This window comes from Lissotriton vulgaris, chromosome 10, assembly GCF_964263255.1.
Source record: "Lissotriton vulgaris chromosome 10, aLisVul1.2, whole genome shotgun sequence".
Lineage (NCBI taxonomy): Eukaryota > Metazoa > Chordata > Amphibia > Caudata > Salamandridae > Lissotriton > Lissotriton vulgaris.
In genome coordinates, this window is record NC_141698.1 from 1,130,514,107 (window position 1) to 1,130,541,416 (window position 27,310).

General features: G+C 45.6%; 1 protein-coding gene across 2 annotated transcripts in view; it reads right to left on the bottom strand.

Moving 5' to 3' along the window:
- VAMP7 (vesicle associated membrane protein 7) overlaps positions 1-27,310 on the bottom strand; it is a 100,761-nt gene that overhangs the window by 42,320 nt on the left and 31,131 nt on the right. The window contains exons 2-3 of one of the 2 annotated variants that reach the window (XM_086942218.1): positions 9,523-9,680; positions 2,985-3,042 (exon numbers count right to left, since the gene is read on the bottom strand). In XM_086942218.1, the coding sequence (XP_086798344.1) occupies positions 2,985-3,042; positions 9,523-9,668 (204 nt within the window). In that variant the 5' untranslated portion in view covers positions 9,669-9,680. Of the gene's footprint in view, positions 1-2,984; positions 3,043-9,522; positions 9,684-27,310 lie in introns of both variants that reach the window. The other variant, XM_086942219.1, reaches the window with a different exon arrangement.

A 27,310-nucleotide genomic window follows, 5' to 3' on the forward strand; every position in this document is an offset into this window, starting at 1 on the left:
GTCAGAACCCTGCTTGGTGGGGGGATCAAGTTAATGAATAAGCAGAGGCAGTTTGCCATGTGGGATTCCAATACCTTGGCCAGGAAGGGAAGCAAGGAAATGGGGCGGTAGTTAATCAGGATTAGGGTGTCTAGCCCAAGTTTTTTTTAAATGGGAACTATGATAACTTTCTTGAAGGCTTTAGGGATACAGCCCTGTGTTAATGACTCGTTCAGAAGAGAGAGGGCAGGCTCAGAATTTGCAGTAATAACTCCTTTTAAAATATAAGGTGGACAGCCATCAGTATCGATCCAGATTTGACTTTGGTCAGAAATTCCAAGAGAGCTTCTCTGCTGATTGCCTGGAATTGATGAAGGGAGCAGGGGTTTCTCAGCGCCATTGGTATTGCCTCATGAGAAAAGCTGGCAGGAATGCTGGCTTTAATCGAAATTACTTTGTGGATAAAAAAGGTGCTCAAGGAGTTGCAGAGCGCCTGGGGAGGGATGGGTTTTATTGTAACTATCAGGATTGGCCAGCTCAGTGACAATTGTGAATATTTCTTTCGATTTATTGGTGGAGCTCATGATCTTTGAAGAGAAATAAGTTGCCTTAGTAGATTGAATGGATTCTCTATGTATTCCTTAAGTTGAGCTAAGTAAATCTCTTTTTAGTAAGGGGAGTAGTTCCATCTCCATTTCCTTTCAGTTTGGCGCAGGGATAGTTTTTGAGTCTTTAAATCTTCTCAAAACCATCTCTGGGCCTCATAACGCCTGGCTGTTTTTATTGTCCGCGCTGCGGCATGTTCGTTGCTAGCTGCTGTTAACCAAGCTGTGATGTTTTCCTCTTTTGTGGTAACGGATTAATGGGAACTGGTTCGCCAGTGAGCTACTAAAGGCATTAATGTCAATGCTGTTCCGATTCCTTGCCATGAGCACTCCTTTGACGGGGGGTTTGTCTGTAGTTATTTTGTTGATCACAAACTTTATTAGAAAGTGATCAGACCATGTGCAAGGGGACACTGTTGGATATCCAAATTTGGTCACATGTGTGGAAGAGGTTATGTGTTAAGTACAGTTCAACCACTAAGTAGATTGGTCAGTTTCTGCAGAGTGTGGTCCACCATCACATTGTTGGCCCAATAGTTGAAGTCACCGATCAGCAACATTTTAGCATAATTGATTATTAGCCATCAGCTCACCTAATATTTGGGGGAATAGGGGGATGTTCTGAGTGAAGGGCCTATATAGCAGTACACAAATTAGGGGTACCAGAATATCATAACTAGATTGTCCACCAAGGTGATGTCTGACGTAATGAGGGTGGTGAATTTCAATTTTGATGTATTATGGCGGCTACCACTCCACCAATTTTCCCAACTGGCCAGTTAGCCTGAAGGATATAGTAGTTGTTGGTTCGGGCGGCCAAGATATTGGGGCGGACTCCTGTGAGAGCAAGGTTTCGGTTAGTAAAAGAATGTCTGGTTTAGTGGAGTCGAAAAGATGGAATAAATCTAGTTTTTGTTTTGCCAAGGAGCGAGGGTTTAGTTAAGCGATTGTTAGTTCCGGGGTCCTGTGGTTATCCCATCTCTGGGTGCTTCCTGCGACATAGAGAGATTGATCAAGTTCTGGGAAAGAGACCCTATTTTCTATGATCCCTAACATAGCCAGTTTGGGGCCAATAGAGGGTAGTTTTTAGAGTGTAGTAACTTTAGATCTGACTGGGTGTAGTTTAAAATCTGGGCATAGTGGCTGGCCCCTGGCGGCCACAGACGGGCTTGCCTTTGGCGAGCCTTCAGCTCGCACGCTGCGCTCCCGTGCTGCGACCAGCATTATATGGCTGGCTGCAGCCTTAGGTCCTCCCCCGCCCTCTGTAGTTGGATGCCCCTAGTGAGCGTTCACCAGGAAGTGAGTTGGCACTTCAGCATCGCTGGAAACAGCTAGTGAAGGTACGTCTCAGAAAGCAATTTTTAAAAAGCAAAGATTCTAATTCAATACAGTAGCAGCAAAAGCGTCAAATCGCGCATTTTTTAAAATATATCCGCGCAGGGCAGCAGCAGTGTCGTATGACTAGGAACCAGTAACAAAAACTTTAGCAAAGGCTTCGTCCAATACCCAAAATCAGCATGTTCGATGATTATTGTAGAACATGGAGCAACACAGTAAACTGCATTCAACAAAAAGAATGTTCAGTTAGTGGCCAACGTTTGGGGAAAAAAATTACTACTGCAATTATGATGCAAAAAAAACAGGGTTGTGGACCTTTGAAGTCAAATTTATAAGCCCAAATATATTCTATATTTCACGTCACACTAGGTGTTGGAATTTCAGTCAACGATATAATTCCATGCCTCTGGCCGGCTCAGAAATGTCTTGAAGAGCTTGGCTTCTTAGTAATATACAGACAGATTGATGTGATAAAGGCGGGGTACTGCTACCTAGGTTTTAATTGAAGCTGCCTGGTGTACCTAGGTATACTTTTTATTGAAGTGCGGTGCCACAGCAATAACAAACTAATAGGCTTTAAAAAATAGTTGTTCCAAACCCAACCCACATGAATTCTTGAGGTTCTCAACAATGTTCAGTTGGAAATTGTGTCAATGGCTTGATTAGAGTTTCATCCCCCTCAAACAACTACCCAGTTTCTCACAGCTTCTGTGAATGTGGAATTGTCATCACATTTGTTGTGCGAGGGAGTGAATAAGGAGAGTTGACCCTGTATATTATGGACACCCTGTTTGGATATATCTCTCACACGCCCACAAAAAGCCCCCGTAATCACATTTCGAATAGAAAGAGACTTCCTAGTCCCCACTTCATGTATTCAGTCTACCTACAACCACCAAACCCTGAATGCAGTAACCCTATATTCTCTAGCCCTCATATACTGGTACAGTGTTGTCATTAAATATATAGAGTGGTTCCATGGCAAACAACTCTTATATGCAATCTCCTTTTATCCAAACTACATAAATTAGTATATTGAACACAAAAGACACCAATACTCACATCGTCAGTGATGCAGAGATATATGATCCGGTCTTGGCAGATGTAATGAAACAGATAACTGTGGAAAGAAAGCAGACACGGGCACATCTCAGTTACTGATCCATTTACACTTGTCAGAGTCCGTCCTTGTGGCATGAAGGAGTGCGGTACAGTATGGGAGAACAAACAGAAAACTCATACAAAAAAGGACTATTGTCAGTGTGCAAACAACAAGTGTCCCAAACCCCCATGTTTGTTACATTATGTAGTATCAGTGAATTAGTTGCTAGATTTCATGTGATTTGTGTCTTGATGTTAACGAATGAGAAGCCCACTAAAATATGCATTTGGAAACGTAAATCATAGTTCCATTTTCAATGAATGAGTTCTGTTAACATCCACACACCTCAAGTGTAAGCTATAATGTAACTTGAAACCCTTGATGTGCGTGAAAGGCTTGTTCTCCAGGGACTGCAGAACTCCGTAGCAAAGGGGCAATTCTACTAACCAGGACTGGGTTAGGCCTTGTAAACCTCAGGAACCAGATACTACTGCAGGCTCACCGAATACCAAGAATCTCCTGCGTGGCCATTCAATGTCTGGGTGCAAGGAGTGCGAGCAGTCAAGGTTTACGCTCCAGGCGCTGGCAACCATTGATTGGAGTAATATAACTGGAATGTCCAGGCAGTACGAACTTTTATAAAAAAGTATATAATTAACTGTAATATCTCTGGCATGCAGAAAGTTACTAACGGCAACTGCTGGGAAGTAACACAGGTGTCCAACAATGCAGCACAGGTACAGTGTACGGTCTGCGTGGAAAACTCAAACACCTGATTGGGCACTTTGTAAAAATCACAGATTCCATTGGATGTGTGACTGCCTGTTAGATTTGTAGTGCAGTCACTGTACTCATATCAGGAAGCATGGTCATTGTGGTAAGTGGTGTGCCGCGTCTACAGCGAACAGAAGTAGTGAGCTGCACAGTAGGGACACATGCCACCACAATCACTGGATGCAAGGTAGACACAGCTGACTCAGAACAATAAGGAGAGGACTTCTGCAGTCTCCGGAGCCATGCGGCCTCTCCAGTCTCCCGAGAAATGCCGCCTCTCCAGTCTCCCGAGAAATGCCGCCTCTCCAGTCTCCCGAGAAATGCCGCCTCTCCAGTCTCCGGAGAAATGCCGCCTCTCCAGTCTCCGGAGAAATGCCGCCTCTCCAGTCTCCGGAGAAATGCCGCCTCTCCAGTCTCCGGAGAAATGCCGCCTCTCCAGTCTCCGGAGAAATGCCGCCTCTCCAGTCTCCGGAGAAATGCCGCCTCTCCAGTCTCCGGAGAAATGCCGCCTCTCCAGTCTCCGGAGAAATGCCGCCTCTCCAGTCTCCGGAGAAATGCCGCCTCTCCAGTCTCCGGAGCAATGCCGCCTCTCCAGTCTCCGGAGCAATGCCGCCTCTCCAGTCTCCGGAGCAATGCCGCCTCTCCAGTCTCCGGAGCAATGCCGCCTCTCCAGTCTCCGGAGCAATGCCGCCTCTCCAGTCTCCGGAGCAATGCCGCCTCTCCAGTCTCCGGAGCAATGCCGCCTCTCCAGTCTCCGGAGCAATGCCGCCTCTCCAGTCTCCGGAGCAATGCCGCCTCTCCAGTCTCCGGAGCAATGCCGCCTCTCCAGTCTCCGGAGCAATGCCGCCTCTCCAGTCTCCCGAGAAATGCCGCCTCTCCAGTCTCCGGAGAAATGCCGCCTCTCCAGTCTCCGGAGAAATGCCGCCTCTCCAGTCTCCGGAGAAATGCCGCCTCTCCAGTCTCCGGAGAAATGCCGCCTCTCCAGTCTCCGGAGAAATGCCGCCTCTCCAGTCTCCGGAGAAATGCCGCCTCTCCAGTCTCCGGAGAAATGCCGCCTCTCCAGTCTCCGGAGAAATGCCGCCTCTCCAGTCTCCGGAGAAATGCCGCCTCTCCAGTCTCCGGAGAAATGCCGCCTCTCCAGTCTCCGGAGCAATGCCGCCTCTCCAGTCTCCGGAGCAATGCCGCCTCTCCAGTCTCCGGAGCAATGCCGCCTCTCCAGTCTCCGGAGCAATGCCGCCTCTCCAGTCTCCGGAGCAATGCCGCCTCTCCAGTCTCCGGAGCAATGCCGCCTCTCCAGTCTCCGGAGCAATGCCGCCTCTCCAGTCTCCGGAGCAATGCCGCCTCTCCAGTCTCCGGAGCAATGCCGCCTCTCCAGTCTCCGGAGCAATGCCGCCTCTCCAGTCTCCGGAGCAATGCCGCCTCTCCAGTCTCCGGAGCAATGCCGCCTCTCCAGTCTCCGGAGCAATGCCGCCTCTCCAGTCTCCGGAGCAATGCCGCCTCTCCAGTCTCCGGAGCAATGCCGCCTCTCCAGTCTCCGGAGCAATGCCGCCTCTCCAGTCTCCGGAGCAATGCCGCCTCTCCAGTCTCCGGAGCAATGCCGCCTCTCCAGTCTCCGGGGCAATGCCGCCTCTCCAGTCTCCGGGGCAATGCCGCCTCTCCAGTCTCCGGGGCAATGCCGCCTCTCCAGTCTCCGGGGCAATGCCGCCTCTCCAGTCTCCGGGGCAATGCCGCCTCTCCAGTCTCCGGGGCAATGCCGCCTCTCCAGTCTCCGGGGCAATGCCGCCTCTCCAGTCTCCGGAGCAATGCCGCCTCTCCAGTCCCCGGAGCAATGCCGCCTCTCCAGTCCCCGGAGCAATGCCGCCTCTCCAGTCCCCGGGGCAATGCCGCCTCTCCAGTCCCCGGGGCAATGCCGCCTCTCCAGTCTCCGGGGCAATGCCGCCTCTCCAGTCTCCGGGGCAATGTCGCCTCTCCAGTCTCCGGGGCAATGCCGCCTCTCCAGTCCCCGGAGCAATGCCGCCTCTCCAGTCCCCGGAGCAATGCCGCCTCTCCAGTCCCCGGAGCAATGCCGCCTCTCCAGTCCCCGGAGCAATGCCGCCTCTCCAGTCCCCGGAGCAATGCCGCCTCTCCAGTCTCCGGAGCAATGCCGCCTCTCCAGTCTCCGGAGCAATGCCGCCTCTCCAGTCTCCGGAGCAATGCCGCCTCTCCAGTCTCCGGAGCAATGCCGCCTCTCCAGTCTCCGGAGCAATGCCGCCTCTCCAGTCTCCGGAGCAATGCCGCCTCTCCAGTCTCCGGAGCAATGCCGCCTCTCCAGTCTCCGGAGCAATGCCGCCTCTCCAGTCTCCGGAGCAATGCCGCCTCTCCAGTCTCCGGAGCAATGCCGCCTCTCCAGTCTCCGGAGCAATGCCGCCTCTCCAGTCTCCGGAGCAATGCCGCCTCTCCAGTCTCCGGAGCAATGCCGCCTCTCCAGTCTCCGGAGCAATGCTGCCTTTCCAGTCTCCGGAGCAATGCCACCTCTCCAGTCTTCGCCTCTCCAGTCTCCGGAGCGATGCCGCCTCTCCAGTCTCCGGAGCCATGCCACCATGCCGCCTCTCCAGTCTCTTGAGCAATGCGGCCTCTGCAGTATGGCAGGCCCTACTCGAGAGTCACAGGGAAATATGGAAGGGTCCACAAACTGTTACCCAACAGGAGTGGGGTGATGGCAGCATTATCAGAAGGGTTAAAAGAGATCCTAGGCCATCATACACATAAATAGCAGTTTATCCTGAAGGTTATTTGAGCGCTCCCCTCTCACATCAGGTGCCAGGGCATAACCAAAACTTCTTCCTCTCTCTTAAAAAAGAAACTACTAAGAACTCTGCTCTTGGAGATGATAACCTTCAAGTAGGAGTGCGCAGCAGCAACAGCTCTCCGGGCTCTGGACTCATCAGTCAGACAATGGTACTCACAGAGAGAGCATTGGAATGTAACACATTTAAAGCTGGATATCAGCAGACAAGGGATCTGAAGTCACAACAGCAGCAAGCAGTTACCATGAATCATACGCCTGGTACCAAATCTATGGAATGGCAACTAAATGCAATGCAGACAAACCTAGCTTTGCAGTTTGAAGATGAACATGACAACCTGTCTTCTAGGCAGATAGATGCTCTGAAGCAGTGGCAGCAGATACAGTCCCAGCAGCTACTGAGAACTTGAGGAGCACCTAAACTTCTGGGTTTAACCAACAGAGTTTAAGTGCATGTTTCTCCAGGAGGAGTTCAGCCTGTGTCGGGGACTGGGACGGAGATTCAGGTCTTTTCCCACAGCTCACAGACGGTTGAGGAGGAAATTAAAACAACACACTGTTCTGTTGAGGTGATTGTGGTGGACATGCCCTTGGCACGCCACGGGCTGACTTCTCCAAACTGGTCTAACAGTGTGGTGAGCACAAATATTCCTTACTTGTTCCACTGAAGACTATGTTGATGCAAACCAGTAACAGAACAAATCTGGCTATATGGGCTTGTGCATGGAGGTGACTCGAAGGAGAGGCATCAGAAGCATGGAAAAATGAAAGAGGGGAGGTGCAATGAAGAGGTCGTGCTCGGGTCTAACAAGGCAACCCAACCAGCCTGGGCCATCCATTCATCCATCAATGAAAAGGTCTGCAAGCTCAGCACTCTTCATTAACAGCCACCAATTGCGAGATAGGTCTTGGCTTGGACATAGGATGACAGTCGCCCCTGTTGTAAGAGGTTCACCGTGGGTGAACGACATCTCAAGTGCTCCGCTTGTCAGCAGCCTGGTCTGAAGCACACGTTAGTACCATAAGAAATATAGAATTGAGGAGAACTAAAAGCTATGTTGGGAGAAACTTTTGACTGTCCATCGTTATAGCACTACAATACTTTCTGTACTCCTGTAAAGACTGGAGAGGCACAGCCTCAATACACTGCTTGGTATCACGGAATGTTCTGCACCGCATTAAAACTGATGGCGGGTTCCAAAGGCATCTCAACCAGAGGCATGGAGAGGGCAAAGCATGAACAAATGCTGTGAAAAGGATTCTGAGATGGTACTTCATGTATTTTAAATTTGCCCAAATCAAATATATTGCAAGGCAAGAGTAAGGTTTCTGAAGTCAATACATTGAGAGAACATCAGATCATTGTCAGACGCCGTTGCCTTGAGGTTTAGGTTGGATACCATGGATGCCACTCCGGCTGCGAGTAGTGCTCTCCTGTTGATTCAGGGTCTGTTTGTGCCCATGGGGAAGGCTGGGCGGTTCCTCCCATGGTGGCATGCCTGGGATGATGCATGAAGAGTGGTGTAGAGTTTAGGTGGATGTAAAGCCTTATCCAGGAACAATCTGCAGATTTTGAGAGGACTGGCTGCGTAATTATATTTGTATTCTTTGTTTTAAAATGTGGTGTAAATCATTTAAGAATGTTATGTATTGTCGGGCTCTTAATGAACTGATTGTTAAAATTAGCATCACAGATTAGCACGTACAAATTATGAAACTTTGCCCTTGCATCTGCGACTTGAGGGTTACGCACAGGTCTGAGAAGCTTACATTTGTATGCAATCTTACTGGAACACTGATAGTTTTGGTAAAAAAACATAACATTGGGAATTTGGATAAATGCTGAAAGGTTTTGGGCACATTTGTAAAACTTGCCATTTTATTTAAGTGAAAGTTATAGGAGAAAGTTAAAAAGGTTGGTGAGAATAGTGAGGTTTTGTGGTGGTGCATGGCACCGACATGTTCTTCACTATTTCTCCCAGGTCTGAGAGCGTAGGGCACGCAGGGATGCCGTTTGCTTTTGTTCTGGGTGATCTTTCACTTCTATAGTATAGCCGAGCTCTCCTTCTGCATCCAGTAAACCTACTGTTAAAGTGGACAAAGTCTCACCATGCCTCATGGCCTGGGGCTCAAGAAGCGCGTATGATTCTTCTGTGAGTAGCTCTATCCCTGGGGGAGTGGTGAGAACAATTGCTTCACTGTCAGAAATGATGTGCAGTTCACAGAACAGTGCCCAGTAACTGAGCACAAGGGGTGCAGTGGCCCCACTGCTGTCACTATGAGAATGAACACTGAAGCATTGCCGACCCCGAGCAGGGGCTTTTAATCTCCTCCTTGGTCCAATGATAGCCACATGACTCCCACATGAGCTCACTCACCGGAGGCTGAGCCGGACCTCGAGGAGTTTAGGTATCCGGAAGAAAGGCACTGCAGCCGAGCTCGACTCCTGGGCGAATTCTCAACAAGTTCAGCACAAGTTCACTATTAAACATTGTATGTGGTTTTAGAATGCAAGAACAATGACATGGATTTTAATAACAGAGTTAATATATCAACAAACAAAATTACATTTTTATTTGACATTTCCAGCACAGGATGACCACCACTGAAATAATCAATGTATCTATGTTGCATGCACCACCTATTTCACATTTCTATGTTTGAGAGCATACTTTCTGTAGGATTAGTCTCTGCAGCTCAACTCTTCAGCATTAACCTGCCCAGGCTGTCTTTAACACACTCTGGAATAAACATTCCAGCAGGCACGTTCAAATATGACCGAATAGGATTCTGTAACCGAGGCAATCAATCCTGAGAGTATGCTCAATCACAAATTAAAAAGCACCATATTCCTCCACCCCGTATACCCTTCTGCACGCCCTCTACTCATCCCCGCCAGCGTGGCCCATGCGGAGCAGCTCCTGGCAGGCGGCACTCACCTGCCATGAGAGTAGGTAAGCTTGTTGTTTTCGGAGGGGATTTTGGCCAGGACCTGCTCAGTCACCTCCAAGAAGTTTCCCCCACACCAGGCATGCTTCGCAAGGATGGTAGTACCCCGGGCGACAACAGCAAACAGGATGGCCATGGTGGATCAGACCTGCTGATAGAAAGACAGGAACAACAGGTTACAAAATGCTGCCTCGGTCAACACAAATATGCAAGCTTTTGGCTCTAATTGCATGGTAAAGAACAGTAGAAGCGCTAGAAAGAGGATCTGCACAACCCATGGGGCCCGTAGGTACCCAAGGAGTCCAAAACAACCAACTATTTCAAGTCTGTGTGGCCGCACCCCACAGGATATTATCCTGGGATGTTCAGTGCAGGAGGTTTGCAGAATCATTCTTCAAATAAACCCCGTGGGGACAACTGTGAAAGGAAATGTATGTCAAAGTTCAAGTGTGTTTGAAAGGAGAGTCTTGCTTCGCTGTGATCTTTAGATGAACACTACAAAGCCGGGCCTAGATCTGGGGCCTATGGACAATGCATCCCTTTAGATCTGCCCTCCAGTGATCCAAATTAGTACCCGCTGGCAGGGCTGGCATTTCAATACACTGCATTAACCAGTAAACTGGAGCACGGTAGGAACAACGATTAGATAGGAGTGGTTTATGCTAACTCTGAAACATCAGTACAAATAGACCTGTGTCGATAGGCCTTGGATCAAAGGGCTCGCAAAACTGGACTAAACGTAAGCGATCACTTGGATCAACAGAATTGCGACACTCCACAGCAAATGGTGCAGCTCAAACTCAGACAAGTGAGATAGTTGCCCGATTTCTTTATTGCTTCGACTGTTTTCATTCCACAATTAAAAAAAATATTGGTTTTGTTTAGAACAGATACATTAAACAGTCCAAAACTAGGAATTTTCCAATTTTACCATACATTTATTAAAAAGCTGAAGGTAATCTAATTTTAAATCTCATTTCGAACAGATTCCAAAAACAATAATCTACTGATCCTATTCACATGAAGATAAATTATGAAAGAAATCCAACCGGCAGACGTCTATCCAACCCGTAGGACCTCCCAGAACCAGAACATTTTAATTTAAGTAGCTTCACTCCTACAGGCACTCACTGCTAAAAGCTTCAAGGGTACTGATCCTCGCGCAATATTTCCATTCACATTAAAAACAAAATAAGTCTAACAGCTGCCCTGGTAAGCCCTTGGAACCAGACAAGTTACCAACCGAGGCAACACACAGCAATCGAGGATTCTGGTCCAAGGTCTCAATGACCAACAACTAAAATATCTGTCAGTGTACTGGAGAGAAGACGGATGAAATTGTCAAGCAAGAGTACACACAAGCAGTGCTGAAGCCACCTTCTTTCACAACCATGTCTCCAAAGAATACCAAGTCTCCATGGGTCACTTTACCATCTTACTGCCCTCTCACAGAGTTTGGATTTCCCCCCATCCTCTGGCCCTGTGCTCATTCACAACTTCAGCAAGAAGGATGACACCATCCAAGCATACATCTTCTTTTCTGTAGAGAAAGTGCATTTCCTATTTAATTTGCCGTCTTCAATATGCCATTTGAGGAAGCCGCCAACCTCAGGGTTCTCTTCCACAGAGACATTTCCCCATGAGCGCAGTTATCAAACATGCTCCCACAGCCCTGGACTAATACACGTTATTTTTCTTTGTTCTACAACTGTCTCACACAGCCAGCAAGAGTCTAGTGGTTAGGTTTTGAAGACTGGGCTGGTGCAATAGCATTCATACAGTGTGCCTGGCCTAGTTGCCATCCAAGCTTCTGACAGCCCTGAATCAAGGCAGCATTACCTTCAGTTTGCACCACAGTTACATACCTTTATGAAACCTAATGATTTTGTTTTGAAATTACAAAGTGAACACATTAAAACTAAGCTGTGGGTCAACATTTTCAGTGAGATTAGACATCTATTGCTCAGGGTATCTAACAAACACATTTCAAAAGGAGGTCGTTCTTACAGAAGTGTCTTTTTAGAACACTATTTAAAATCTCATCACATGGAGTTGATTTATTTCTGCCCCTGCATGATTCCATGGACCTACTCAACACAACAAAACATATCAATTACTGCATGGCAAAAACTCATCATAAGGGTTGTTCCTTTAGTTTAAGCAGTGCTGCTTTATGTCAAAAAGCAGAGTTCTGTCTTGCTAAGAAATTATGCACAAGCAAAGACATAAAATACAGACTTTCTATTTTTGATAACCTGCAAGTGTTTGTTTCCGAGTGTAGAGTACAGAGTTGGTAATTAATTCATTTTTTTAAGGCGATAGCAGGGCTTCTTTTGGCATTGAGGCGCAGTTGGATACGTAAATACCACTCCCTCCAGATACCAGAGCAGCAAATGCCTGAGCTCAGGGACAAAGCCTGTTCACCGAACCATGATGCCTTAATGTTGAATGATCCACTTTGGAATTCCATAAACTGAATCAGACTTCCTAAACAACAACACAAGATTTATAACCCGATCTGTTCCTAACGGGCCATTTCTAGAAAGGAGCCCAGAAGCATTGAGTTGTGCCGTCGCGGATAGTTCCTCTCCCTCTATGCATTCAGCAAACTGAAGCCGCTGCGAAGCAATATACAGAAACCTATAAATAAAGATCAGCAGCGCTAGGGTACGCAAGCGAGCCGCTTGCAAGGGCTACATCAATTATCCATAGTTATCCTACCCTCACCCAATTTTGACATCACAATAATAGGACAATGGAAATAAAGCTGCGGTCCGTCACAACCTCATCTCTCCCCGAGTAATATACAACTAATCAGAGTAGCTATAAATTAAGGGTGAATTTCCTCCTTTGCGTGTGCTTTTCTTTATCATCATCCTAAAAAAGAGCCTACCATTTTCCCATCTGACTTTCTTGACAACACTCCAGACATTTTATCCATTTCAGCTTTCATTCTTGGATGTCTAAACATCTTTGATGACTCTTCCAATTCAGTCTTGGTTACTCTCAAGTAGTCAACAAACCAACAGTCTTGGGGCATAACCTTGAAAATACTGTTCTTACTACCAGAATTCCACCTCAAAGGTCTGCAGCAGCTCTCCTCGACAGACCACACTGTAGATAACTTTCATATCGAAAGCAAACTCCACAGTGGACTTCGGCATTTCACAGATCTTGGTCTCCACACCTAGTAGAGCAACCAGAATACAAATTATCTTGAGTTCTTCATCCAACAGCGGATTATTCTGCATTATCCTCTGCTAGAATCGCCTGCCAACACCGTCACCCTGGGAACCAACAATAAAGTCTACCCTTGAGTTTACTATTCCATTATCAGTTGCACGCCAAACCCTCTGAAGATCAACAAATGTTTCAAGGGCACTCGTTCCCTACAAGGATGCACACTGGATAGAGGTTGGAACAAAACTTATTTCTGAATGTGCTGCATGCCACACACACTAATGAGGTTTCAAATTAGCATACGCCAGGGCTAAAAGGAACACTTCCTAACCCACACCACTGAGTACAAGAATTCAAGCAAAACCTATTCAGAGTCTAAAAATAGATAATGTCTCCACTCCCCTCTCCACTCACTATCCTTTGCTTGAATGAACCTTGTGGCAATCTTATGATCTGCTATAAAATCCCTACATTCTGAGTCAACACTTCTACTGTTGCCCACTGACTGAGAAGTTGAACCTTAACTACATACAAACCCCCCTTCAGGAGTTTGCCAACATCAATGAAACAGACATGAGTTAAGAAATACCTCACCTTGAGGCCGGTTACTAATCTAACATTCCCAGAATAATCAACTCTTACTTCCGGTCCTTCCCCCAGAGCTTTAACCATGCCATCATTTTTTTTACTCAAATGAAACCTTCTGCTGACCCATCTACTCTATTCAGTGAGACACCAATATAGGTTTTACCTTGAGTTGCACAAGCACTGGAAATTCCGCCTAGCCTCCCATCAAGAATGAAATGGGCTACTAAGTTAACATCACTGGATCTGGTATCTGCGAGAGCTGCGACATGCTAGCAGAGTTTTTCTTAAACAAAGTCGCCATTATTTATTCCTCCTTCCGAGGCTGCTAGAAATGTTTGCTAATGTGACACTTGCCTTCTGATGAAAGCAACCGCCTATTCCAGTTCAAACCTACTGATGAGGCTGAGCTGAAGGGGTGCATATCCTCCACCAAGTCGGGTTCTCCTTTTGACCCGACCACTCCTAGTATCCTGGAGCGGGTTACTATGGAACTTCTTCCTGTATTCAAGGAATTGCTTAAAAGTTCCTTCGAGGCAGTACCAAGTACCTCTTAACTGAAAACAAGCCGCTGTTGTTCCTCTGCTAAAAAAGCCCTCTCTTGATCCGGCTAAGTCAGAGAATTATAGGCCCATACCCCTCCTTCCCTTCTAAAAAAAAAAGTAGCTAAAAAATACATCAACCAGCAAGTCTCAGGTTTAATTGAGTAAAGGAATTTCCCACATAGTACACAATCTGGTTTTCGCACCCATTGCAGCACCGAGTCTGCCCTTTTGTTAGCCTCAGAGTCCATGCGCCAGGCAATGGACAATGGGAACACTGAAGCTTTACTGCAACTGGACGTAAGTGCAGCTTTTGACACCGTGTCCCAAGGCAGTCTTGTGAAACGTTATGGAATTACAGTGTTGGCCATAAAGCCCTAAAGAGGTTGGCATCTTTCCTGTAAAACCGAACTCTTCAGGTCCTCCAGAAGCCTTTCTGCTCCAAGGTGTTTACTTTACCTCAGGGAGTTCCACAGGGCTTCTCGCTGAGCCCTACCCTTTATAATTTGTACACCCAACCCCCGTCAGACATCCGCTTTGAAATAATATCCTACGCCGACGACACTCAGTCGATCGTAACCTTTTCCCATAACCCAGCTGCTGCTGCCGTGGCTTTGACGGCTTACTTGTTTAAGGTATCCCACTGGATGGACCTTAACTGCCTGAAGTTAAACACAGTTAAGAAGAGGTCCTGATCCTTGGCAAGCATCCCTCGATTTGGTTCTCATCCTGGTGGCCAGAATCCCTGGGTGCTTATCCTCAGCCTAATCCCAAGGTTAAAAACTTGGGTGTATGGTTTGACGATAAACTCACTTTTGAGAGTCAAATCACAGCCTTAGCAGGCAAGTGTTTTGGCATTATTAGATCTCTGCAACATGTTATCCATCTCCTACCATTCTCGGCCCAGAAAACTGTGATCCAGGCTTTAGTGGTCACTCAGGTGGACTATTGTAACGACTTATACCTGGGAGCCTATGATCAAGGGACTCCTGCTAAAGCAGAAATCGGCAGCTCGCCTTCTGACTAAACTGCCCAAGCGGGCATCTACGAGTAGAGCACTTCAGAAGCTGCACTGGCTCGTGCTGTAAAAGCCCCTTTCTCTGAAGGCCCTATGCTACTGTTATAGGATTCATAGGAAGACTGGGCCAACGTATCTTCACACTCTTCTCGCTACACATTCTCCTAAAATGTGCCTCAGGTCCTCGGAGGCACTATTTTTGCAAGTGCCCAGAATCAAGAAAGCTCGCACTGGCGGTAGATCTTTTTGCTTTCTTGCCTCTAAACTCTGGAATTCCTTTCCTCTTTGGCTGAGGCAATTCCTGTCAGAGCCTCAGTTTCGCAAAAACCTTAAGACTTGGCTTTTTTAGGCCTCTCCCCTGTTTGTCTCCTCTGCTTGTTTCCGACTGCTCAGCGCTGGGACACTCCTCACAGAAGTAGCTATGCACTCTATAAAAGGTGTATTATTAAAATTATTATAAGTGACTTTCACCCAACCTTCAGATCTCAGTGAGGCACAGATATGGATACTAAATGTTATGGGAACATTTCTGGTGAGCAGCAAGCAATGCTTACCCCTTTTGGAAATTCTTCTGGGTGTGTCTTGAAATACTGAGTACTTCCACAGGCTGTAACAGCATTGTCATGGTTTCCATATTTCCTTCAAAATTACACTGGGATCTTTCTTCCGGAGTACCTCGAGGCATGTTCTTGGGACCACCAATATTCCCAACGCACATGACACCCATTACTCGCATTTTAGAAACTCTCAAGACTGGGTCCCATATGTACACAGACAACATCAGTGTCAGTTTCAGGTAGAGTATGATTCCAGAAACCTACCTAATGCGTCTTACTGCTTGACCTAGCAGCATCACTGGATGCAGAAAAACGGGTTCATTTTGAAGCGAACAAACCTGGATTTCTGCTAATGGGCTCAGTGAAAAGAGGTCAACTGCCAACTAACCGGGCGCTCTCTTCATCTCTCAAGTACCCACACCCTCGCACCAGCTGCAGTAAGAAAGGTTTGTAATAGGAGTGTGTTTGACAGCGAACTCTCTTTTACCTCACACATTTGGTGCTTAAATCAGAATCCTGGCTTCAAAGAGTAATACAGCACCTCCACTTCCCTCAGAACATTGCCCTGATCTTTGCTGTGGTTATGTTAATCCTGGACCAATGCAACAGCCTCTACGCTGGGCTCCCACATAAACTACTAGCAAGAAGTAACAGTCTAGAACCAGGCTGCCTGCGCGCCTCCTGTTCTTTAAATCCATGATCACTTGATGCCAGCATTAAAATTCTTGAATTGATTCCAGCTGAAAGAGGGATAGTGTTTCAAATCCCTTTTTGTCACGAAATATATTTGTGATCACCCTCTTGACTACCTGAAGGAGGCTGGCTTAGTATCCGTGCGCACTTTTTTAAGTGAAGCACCTTGTGCTGCTCCAGACAACCCTTATGGTGATTTTAATGGCCTCAGACAACCTTAGAACGCTCCCAAAGTGGTGGCTGTGGAGGGCAGACTTCAGGCTTATCCTGAAAGAGTGCTAAGCAGCTGTTTTACCAGATATTATCTTGTAGTGTAGGTTAAACTAAAAAGAACCACACAATATATATACAAAAATATGTCTATTTATTACACAACACTCACTAACACATTGGTATATCTCCTATCTGGAGATATCAACACAAATATACAACAATACTTCAATTGTAAGAAGCACAAACTACAGTGGTCTCTAGGAATAAGCCAAACTAAATACTAAACAAGTATATGCAATTCAATGGGTCTCGCATTACTCAAAGTTCGAGCTATTGGCGTTGCAAAAAAATCATATAAAGCCAATAGCTGAAACTTTCAGTAATGCGAGAACTATTACATTGCAAATGCTAATTTGCTGAGTTTTGAGGCTTAGATGAGAAAGACATAGTGCAATACTGACTGGTATGTTGTTAGATTTGTTTGATGGCTAAGAACAGATCCTCTAGTTACAATGGCATTAGAGTGAAGATGTAACACAACACAGATGGGGGGGGGGGGGGGGGGGGGAGGGGGGTCCAAGGGGAAACTATATTTAAAGACCCTCCCCCCGAGCCTCAGGACAAGGCCAGAGGTACCGACGGACAGAGCGGGGCCTCTATTTCCTGAGCTGTGGCCAGGAGAGGTGAGACTTACTCCCAATAATCTTTGGGAAAGAATTCTTTGAAAAACTGGAAGTACCGACGCAGTGAGTAACTAGCGGGCGGCACAATACCCAGTATTATAACAATTATTTTGATTCTTTGATCATATGTACGTTATTGCAGTAGTGTATCCTAATTTGGTCCTGATGAAAGCCTAGTAGGGGAGATGCCCCTGGACGGCAGAAATATGTTGACCATGATACCAACTATATAGGACAGTCATTATTTCAGACTGCTATACACTTTCTTTTTAATCTTGACACCATGGTTTACCCTGAATAAAGATTTCCTCATATCATGGTAGCCAATTTTAACTAGCACTTGTTCTTGATTTTTGATTACACTTTTCTCACTGCAATTTGTTTTCTCACACCATTGTACCCACGCATAGTACTTTGGGTCGGATCCATCTGTTATGGCAGGGTTTTTGGCTTTATTTAGCAGTGATAATAGATCATTATTCTTGCTCGCATCTAGTATAGGTATTCTTAGCCTGTGTTGGCCCTTTTAAGCCCTTTTTCCAGACCTAGAAGAGGATAGCTGCTTAATATGCCTTTATTTTTGACTTTAACCTGTCTATTGCCTATTGGCTTTGACATATTAGACATATTGGTATGGTTTATGTAGGTATTCTGACAGAGTTAAGGAGCATTTCACCCCTTTCAGGCCTAAAGCTAGAGAGACTCCATCTTGATGGAAGGAGAGAGGCTTTTTAGGGCAAAGGCAATGTTTTCAGTTAAGGCTGTTGTGCTAGAGGGAAGATCCAGTTAGGACTGCTTCTTATCCGAGAAATGTGTTTTTCTCTTGGGCCCAGACGTAACAAGCAGATGGCCACTGCGGTTGCGTGGAAGCCTGGGAGCTGGCACAGGAATTCGGTAGGAGACAGCCCTCCGGTGGAAATTTCCATGAGGGGAGAGGAATCCATAATAGCGAGCTACAGGAGAGGAGGAGTGGTCAGTTCAGTTTTGGAAGTCATTGCAGCGTGGTGTGCAGTTCAGTGTGGTGCTCAGAACAACTTGGAGCACAGGACTGCTGGGAGCCCAGAACAACTTGGAGCTCTGAATAGCTTGCAGAGAGAGAGAGGATGTCTGCTGGGAGCTGCAGAATAGAGTGCAGTTCTTGAATGGAGAAAGAAGGCAGACGATTGCTGAAGATGAGGAGAGAGAAAAGCAGTGCAGAGAGCATCAAAGAAGGCTGTCAGCTGGAGCAACTGAACCAGAGGCGTGGTGATGTGGTGAAGGAGGGAGAGACAGAGAGAGCCCTAATCCCACCAGAGGCAGAGAGAGAGCCCTAATCCCACCAGAGGCAGAGAGAGAAATCTTCCTTCTAATAGGTGAGGTAGTCTGAATTAGTCACATTAGCTACACTTAATCTTTTCCCTTTCAGCGGAGTGTTCCTGTTATGTGTAATCTTTTCTCTTTCAAGCGGTGTGTTCTACCTATAGCCTTTGTTAGATTTGTATAAATGTTTATATTACTATAATAAAATAACCCCCAGTTTATAACAAACTGGTGTGTAGCCCCTATTCTTGTTCACTGAAGGTAAACAGCGCTTCTAGGTGTTTGCTAGATATGTGAATGGATGAGTAATCCCAATCAGGTAAGTGGTGATCACATAAATAGGGAGTGAGTGGACCTTTGATGCCAAGAGCAGGTAATACACGATAATCTGGACCCACATTCAAAGTTATTATTGTAGTTTCATCCCGAGTAGACAGCTGAGATAATATCCCAATATATATATATACATATGTATAGGTGTTCATAGGAATGTGGTCGTCGTTGATATGCGGCGTTAATGAGAGCACTGGGGGGTCGAACCAGTGTGGATACCCACAAGATTGTGGCTTGAGTAAATGAGAGCACTAGGTAGTGGAACTAGTGTGTAAGTTTCGCAGGATCGCGAACGGTTTGGAAAAGGGAGCATTGGGTTCTGCAGGCCCGTGTGTAGACGCACCAGATTGTGTGTCAGATCTGCCCTAGGGTAGAACGGTCTGGGTCAGGGTGGCCGCGAGACCAACTGATGTGAATAAGTGTGGTGTAGGGTATGGATATCCCTAGTAATCAGTGAGTATTCTTAGTATCCCTATAGATTTAGTGGTGTTCTTAATAATATGAGCTTGTATATTGCGAGTTCCCTATCCTCAGGTAGGTACCAGGTGCCTGGATATAGAGGAGTCCTGAGGACGGAAGGTGAGTACGTTTTGGCTGGGTCACAGGGGCCCCTGGGGGCTGATCCCATCTAAACAGAAAATCCAGCCATTACATTTTGGCGTAGTCGGACAGTTTACGAAGCCTGTGTGCCTGGCCAGGTGCTTAGATTGTTTCCCATGTGTTGTGAGTGAGCGCCAAACATTACATTTTGGCGTAGTCGGACAGTTTACGAATCCTGTGTGACCTCCATGTGCTTAGATTGTTTCCCATGTGTTGTGTGGGAGGGTCCTGAACGCCATTACATTTTGGCGTAGTCGGACAGTTTACGAAGCCTGTGTGCCTGGCCATGTGTTTAGAGAGTTGCCCATGTGTTCTGAGGGAGTGCCCTGAACGCTAGTTCCATCTGGCGTAATGTTGCAGTTTATGTAGCCTGTTAGACCTATTGGCTTGAACAGTTGCAGCGTGAGGAGATTGCATTATATCATGGCATTTGGTTTATTCAGGGTGGAAGGAATGGTTTTCATCTTGGTGTTTAAACTGTCAGAGTTGAAGGATGGATTTACATGAGGAAGCCAGTTACATCTTTGTGATGGTCCAATTGTATAAATGTGTGTAAAAAATGCTTTTAAATTGCCCATTCAATTGCTTGCTGCATCTGCTTATGCTGTGCTATGTGAAATGTGTTCATTGTTCTATGATCTGTGGAGTTCTGTGAATATAGCTCCTTGTAAATATGACTTGTGAATAGCGCCATATTATTGTGATTTGTGAGGTGCATGTTTTCATGTTGATTTGTTGTGTTCCTTGTGCATTGCGCCTTGGATACATTGTTTGTGAAAAGATCGTCTTGTAAATATGACTTGTGAATAGCGCCATATTTTTGTGATTTGTGAGGTGCATGTTCTCATGTTGATCTGTTGTGTTCCTTGTGCATTGCGCCTTGGAAATGTTGTTTGTGAAGGGCTTGTCTTGTAAATATGGTTTGTGAATAGCGCCATGTGGTCATGGCTTGGACAGGGCATGTTATCATTACGTTTGGCAGGAGAGAGCTGGATCTTTCTCGGGTGCTTGGGGATAACGTTTTTGAAAATATGTGTACGTGTCATTTGTAAACGTGAAGAAATGTGCTGATGATTTTCCCATGTAAAAATGGACGTTGGGAAATGATTCTGCTTGAGCTGCCAAAGGGTTAATATCTTGAGTTGAGATGGCAGCCTTTATTTTTTACATGCTGTCAACATGCATGGTTATCTGACCTGACTATAAAAGTCAGTGAATTATTTTAAGGATTTTTGATGGTTTGATTTTGACTTTTTTTTTTTTTTTTTGGTTCCTTGGTCAGCCTACGTGCTTTGTCAGTTTCTTGACGGAAAGGTAACATCTTGTGTTTTGAGAAGGGTTCTGTTCATTTCACATTCCTTTTGAAATGCGTCTACATATTTGTGTGGGTTCACCTTGGAACTGAAGTGGTTATAAATCAACGTTACGGAGAAAGCTGTGTTCTTTTAAAATGAGTGAAATGTTAAAAAGATAGCCCGTTAGAGTGCACGCTACGAGCTGTTTTCATTAATTATTTCTGTGAGGGGTTTCCATCTAGACAGGAATGTGTTAGTTTAATAATAATAAATCTTGCCCGACTGTGCATGGTAACATGTGCTTTTAATTAGTGACTGGCAACTATTTGCCTTTGAAATGAAAATGTTAAAATGAAAATGTATGTTTTTATAAATGTGAACTTAAATACAATGTTGAAATGTATCTGCATTTTATGTTGTTTTACAAATTATTTCTCTTTGACAAATGGACCCTAAATAAGTGAAATGTCTTGCCTTTAGTTGAGTTAGTTGGACAAACGTCTTTTTAAAAAAAAAACTGGAGCTTTTTTAATTGGCAATGCACTGTAACAGAATTGTTTTTGTTAAATTCGAGCTTCTGTTAGTTACAAAATAAGGCAGGAGAAATTTGTTTTTTGACCTTGGCAGACCAGCTGGTCTGCGCAGATGAACTTTTTTTTCATTCTGCAAGTTTCGATCACGTCCCAGTGTGTTATGATGGGCTACAATCCAATTTTCTTCCGCGCACGGCTTGTTTATTTAAGGGCGGGGTGGCCTTGCTCTTCCCTTGGAGTTAGTTAGTTGGATGGGCCTGGGCGGACTCTGACCAGGGAAAATGGGAGGCTTGCAGTGCCCTGCTGATGCTGTCACCATTTGGGCGGTACTCCAAAATTTTTTTTTCACACTGTAGCTTACCTCCTGCCCTGAAGGGTGGTACTGGCTTAGTTAGGATTAGGGTATGTTAGGCCCCACTCAATGTTACTAAAAGTTAAATTTTGAATGTTTTTAATTAATTAGGATATTTTCTTTTCAATAATGAAAGGCACCCGGGGTGCTTTTTAAATGGAAAATTTTATTTTACAAGAATAATGATACTTGTTCTCTTGTTTCTAGGATTGCTGCAGTTGGGGTGCGTGCGTGCGTCTGCCCACTCCCTTTATTTGTTTTAGCTTTTTATTTTCATGTTATTATTTTAGTTTATTGTTTTGGATGTTGGAACCAGACCAGACCAGACCAGACCAGACCGGGTGATGGATGGCCGCATTGGAGGAAGTGTCCAGGATGCAGGGTGGTGGCCTACACTGAAGAATTTGGACATTGAATAATCCCTTGGACAATCAGGCCCCACTTTTAAAGCAAAAAAAAAAAACGTTGTCACCTATTATGACTAAGTTATTTAATTCCCTGGCCTGCAATTTTGACATCACTACAAGCAGGCCCCACTTTTAAAAAAAAATATGTCACCTATTATAGTTTTTCCAAATGAAGGACTTTTTTCAATGATGGTGCGCACATGTGTTCCACCGTGTGATTTAAAATGTTTTTTGTTACTGTTCTTACATTTTCACTTTGATTGATCAATGGGTGGTTACCTTAAATTTGGATTGTTCTGGGTAGAGTGTCTTTTAGTATGATTATGTATTAATGTTTGCCCAGACCTTGCAACTGTATTTCTCAGATTTCACTTTAAATTGACAAATGTCAGCAGGTAGGCCTCATTTAGGCCTATTGTTATTTTCATCTCACATATTAGCACCTACACCAATAGTTTCATGAGTCATCATTAGCTTAAGTTGCCTATAGTACGTAAGGCTCATTTAGGCCCTTTCTTGTTCTCTCATTAGAAGTTGAAACATATTTAGTTTTTAAGTTCACAACTGTAGGTAGGCCTCATTTAGCCTTAAGTTGTCCGAAGTAGGCCCATTTAGGCTCCTTGCTGTTTTCATTCAACACATAAGTCCCTACTTCACTAGATTTCACCAGTTATCATTAGAAGTTGAGGCACATTTAGTTTGAGGATGCTTTGGTTAGTTTCTGTGGTTATCAGATCCAATCTCAGATATTTTCAGCATTCGAGTTAAGGGTGCTTTGATTTGTTTTTAGGTTTCTATTCCCTACAATTGAGTTTCAGGTGGAATTTCCTTGAGTTGTCATTGTTTTTAGGGAGTTTTTTAGGTCTTGATTTGTTGATAGATTGTGTTGATGTTTGTTTATTTAGATGTTATTGTTTGTCAGATGTTCGCAAGATAAGGATCTAAGGGTGGATGGCAGAGATATTTAGCAGTGATATAGATCTTAATCTTGTTCACATCTAGGATAGGTATTCTTAGCCTATGTTGGATAGATTATGTTGATGTTTGTTTATCTAGATGTTGTTGTTTATAAGATGCTCGCAAGATAAGGATCTAGGGTGCAATGTTATGGCAGGGTTTTTGGCTTTATTTAGCAGTGATAATAGATCATTATTCTTGCTCGCATCTAGTATAGGTATTCTTAGCCTGTGTTGGCCCTTTTAAGCCCTTTTTCCAGACCTAGAAGAGGATAGCTGCTTAATATGCCTTTATTTTTGACTTTAACCTGTCTATTGCCTATTGGCTTTGACATATTAGACATATTGGTATGGTTTATGTAGGTATTCTGACAGAGTTAAGGAGCATTTCACCCCTTTCAGGCCTAAAGCTAGAGAGACTCCATCTTGATGGAAGCAGAGAGGCTTTTTAGGGCAAAGGCAATGTTTTCAGTTAAGGCTGTTGTGCTAGAGGGAAGATCCAGTTAGGACTGCTTCTTATCCGAGAAATGTGTTTTTCTCTTGGGCCCAGACGTAACAAGCAGATGGCCACTGCGGTTGCGTGGAAGCCTGGGAGCTGGCACAGGAATTCGGTAGGAGACAGCCCTCCGGTGGAAATTTCCATGAGGGGAGAGGAATCCATAATAGCGAGCTACAGGAGAGGAGGAGTGGTCAGTTCAGTTTTGGAAGTCATTGCAGCGTGGTGTGCAGTTCAGTGTGGTGCTCAGAACAACTTGGAGCACAGGACTGCTGGGAGCCCAGAACAACTTGGAGCTCTGAATAGCTTGCAGAGAGAGAGAGGATGTCTGCTGGGAGCTGCAGAATAGAGTGCAGTTCTTGAATGGAGAAAGAAGGCAGACGATTGCTGAAGATGAGGAGAGAGAAAAGCAGTGCAGAGAGCATCAAAGAAGGCTGTCAGCTGGAGCAACTGAACCAGAGGCGTGGTGATGTGGTGAAGGAGGGAGAGACAGAGAGAGCCCTAATCCCACCAGAGGCAGAGAGAGAGCCCTAATCCCACCAGAGGCAGAGAGAGAAATCTTCCTTCTAATAGGTGAGGTAGTCTGAATTAGTCACATTAGCTACACTTAATCTTTTCCCTTTCAGCGGAGTGTTCCTGTTATGTGTAATCTTTTCTCCTTCAAGCGGTGTGTTCTACCTATAGCCTTTGTTAGATTTGTATAAATGTTTATATTACTATAATAAAATAACCCCCAGTTTATAACAAACTGGTGTGTAGCCCCTATTCTTGTTCACTGAAGGTAAACGGCGCTTGTAGGTGTTTGCTAGATATGTGAATGGATGAGTAATCCCAATCAGGTAAGTGGTGATCACATAAATAGGGAGTGAGTGGACCTTTGATGCCAAGAGCAGGTAATACACGATAATCTGGACCCACATTCAAAGTTATTATTGTAGTTTCATCCCGAGTAGACAGCTGAGATAATATCCCAATATATATATATACATATGTATAGGTGTTCATAGGAATGTGGTCGTCGTTGATATGCGGCGTTAATGAGAGCACTGGGGGGTCGAACCAGTGTGGATACCCACAAGATTGTGGCTTGAGTAAATGAGAGCACTAGGTAGTGGAACTAGTGTGTAAGTTTCGCAGGATCGCGAACGGTTTGGAAAAGGGAGCATTGGGTTCTGCAGGCCCGTGTGTAGACGCACCAGATTGTGTGTCAGATCTGCCCTAGGGTAGAACGGTCTGGGTCAGGGTGGCCGCGAGACCAACTGATGTGAATAAGTGTGGTGTAGGGTATGGATATCCCTAGTAATCAGTGAGTATTCTTAGTATCCCTATAGATTTAGTGGTGTTCTTAATAATATGAGCTTGTATATTGCGAGTTCCCTATCCTCAGGTAGGTACCAGGTGCCTGGATATAGAGGAGTCCTGAGGACGGAAGGTGAGTACGTTTTGGCTGGGTCACAGGGGCCCCTGGGGGCTGATCCCATCTAAACAGAAAATCCAGCCATTACACCATCTCGGGTGGTCTTGGAGAATTGGAGATAAAAACACACACAATATCACCAGGTGTGTCTCCTTATTTGGACCATGACCTCACTTAATCCCAGATGATGAGACTCCGCCATATTAGTGGGCTGATGGGATTCATTTCCTCCCATTCATACACCTATAGGTTCTAACACTCATACACTTGCTTTTGCAAAACATTTTTTTGCTTAATCTTCAGGGTTACATACAGACCTCCACCAGTCTTTATTTCTTGTGATTAGAGTGAAGATGTCATTGTGTGCACTTGAGCCGACAACTCAAATTGTGCTTGCTTTAATCGTTTGCATAACCCCAGTAGCTTTCTGACGATAGCCTGGTGCTATGCCTTTCTAGCTCCCTGTATGTATTATCCTCAATAAGAATAACAATTGTTTGATTATGAACATGCATATTAATGAGCACAGCACTTTCATTTAGTTGCTACCTGTAAGAGGAAGTGCAATTTTGAAATCCAAAATCATCTCCAGTTCGCAGTTGTATACCACCCATCGTAGAAGCAATTTTGGTGCAGTTTAAGCCCAATCATTTCATATCGCATGCTTATCTTCCGTTGTCATCAAACATGAAGCTACTGTATGATTATTCTGACTGGAATACTTAATTACATAACATGGTATTTTTCCGCATGATGACCCAAGTAGAGCAAAAATGATGCAGGTGTGCACGACATTTAAAAATGTTTCGTATACACATGAGCTGGTAACTTTCTTTCATTCCGCCACCGTACTTTCCGAAACTAACTTCAGGCTGCAGCTCCTATCCGGTCCCTTGTCGCAGGCGAATGACGTCAAAGTGGGCGCCGTGCTATAACATCGGGTCGAAACGCCGTAGACAATTAAGAAAAGCGAACTACTGTAACTGGCATTCTATCACCATACAGATGTTCTGTATTGAAAAAAAGAAAACAAGCATTTGCAATGCAATAGGTCTCGCATTAGGAAAGTTTGAGCTATTGGTATTGTAAATGACTTTTTTTATTTATGTGTTGGTTTTGAAAATATCGAAATTAATAGCTTTTTCATTTACAATGCCAATAGTTATAACATTTGCAAATGTGACACCTATAGCATTTGTAATGCAATATGTGTTGTATTTACATGACTTAGATGTATTGTTAATACACATACCAATGGCTTTTAATTTTTTTTATAAAAAAATACTTTTAAAAAGTTATTGTAATTTATAATGGCACTAGCGTACATTTTTGTAATAAACTTTTGTGAAGATTATTGTTCAGTGTATTTTATTGAGACGAAAATCCAAGAACAGAAGTGAAATATTAACATCTTTTTGTGGGCTTGAAAAAAGTACAAACGGACAGGAGGACTGTGTTGCAGCTGCTGAGATGGGGCTCGGGAGCATAGAGTGTGGCGTAACAGGACAGTGGGGGGATGGTTGGGTTTGTGGGGGGATGTGAGGCTTAGGTTCGGAGCTGCCGTCTTTGGAGGGGGTGGGGGTTGGGTTTGGGTCTAGGCATGGTTTATCGTCCTGGGGCTCATGTGGAAGAGTGCAAGGGGGGGGGGGGGGGGGAACACCGTGTTTAGGCAGCCTGGGGAGGAGGCAGCGAGGAGTTTTCATTGCTAAGTTAGGGGGAGCTCTGCATTTCTGCTTTTTTGGCCCCTGGAGGTTCGTGGTTAGGATGGAGGAGACGGATTGGGGGTTGGGACGGAGGCGCACCTGGGTGTGCAGTGGGGGGAGGGGCAGTAAGTTGAACAGCTGGGGAGGGGATAGCGAGGGGTCTAGCGGCAGGACGGATGGGGAGGCAATGCCGTAGACAGAGGGGACCGTTGCGGCGGTGGGGGGGGGGGGCTAGGAGGTAGTCATCATGCCAATGCCTTTATCCTTCAGAGGCCGGTTGGGTACAGTGTCTGCGGGCACTCGGGAGACATGCAGGCGCTGTCTGGGAGGGGTGAAGGGGGTATTGCAAGGGAGGATGCAGGGAGGGCTGAGGGTGATGGGTGCAGGTATTGCCGAGCAGATTGTCACCTTCAGAGGTGGCATGGGTTAGCCGGGCAGAGGGCGTGCAGTTTCACGGGGCGGAGGCGTGTGGGGCTCCAATTTGGATGAGTGAGGGAGTGTCGCAATGCTCGGAAGCAAGTGGGGGCGCCTGTAAGGGGATTGTGTCCTGGACGGCGGGAGGTTGAATGGCGGTATAGGGGAATGTTGGCGGGGGGGGGGAGGGACGTCGGGAGCACGTAGGGGTGGAAGAAGCAGGTAACAGTGGGCGGGGTCTCAGTGGAGGGGACGAGCCTTCGGGGCTAGGCTGGTAAATCAAAATAGCAAACATGCACGCTGACTAGGGTTATAAGGTGGCAAAAGCGCGCCAGGGGCAGCAATTTACATAGCTGAGGTAGAGATAGCAAAGGGTCTGATTACAGGGTAAAGGAGGGAGGGGACTGAGTTTGGGGGATGAGGTCGTCCAGGAGAAGGACTGTCTCAGATAAAGATATCAGGGCGTGTGGTAGTTATTTAGGAGCTTTTATTGGAGGTCAAT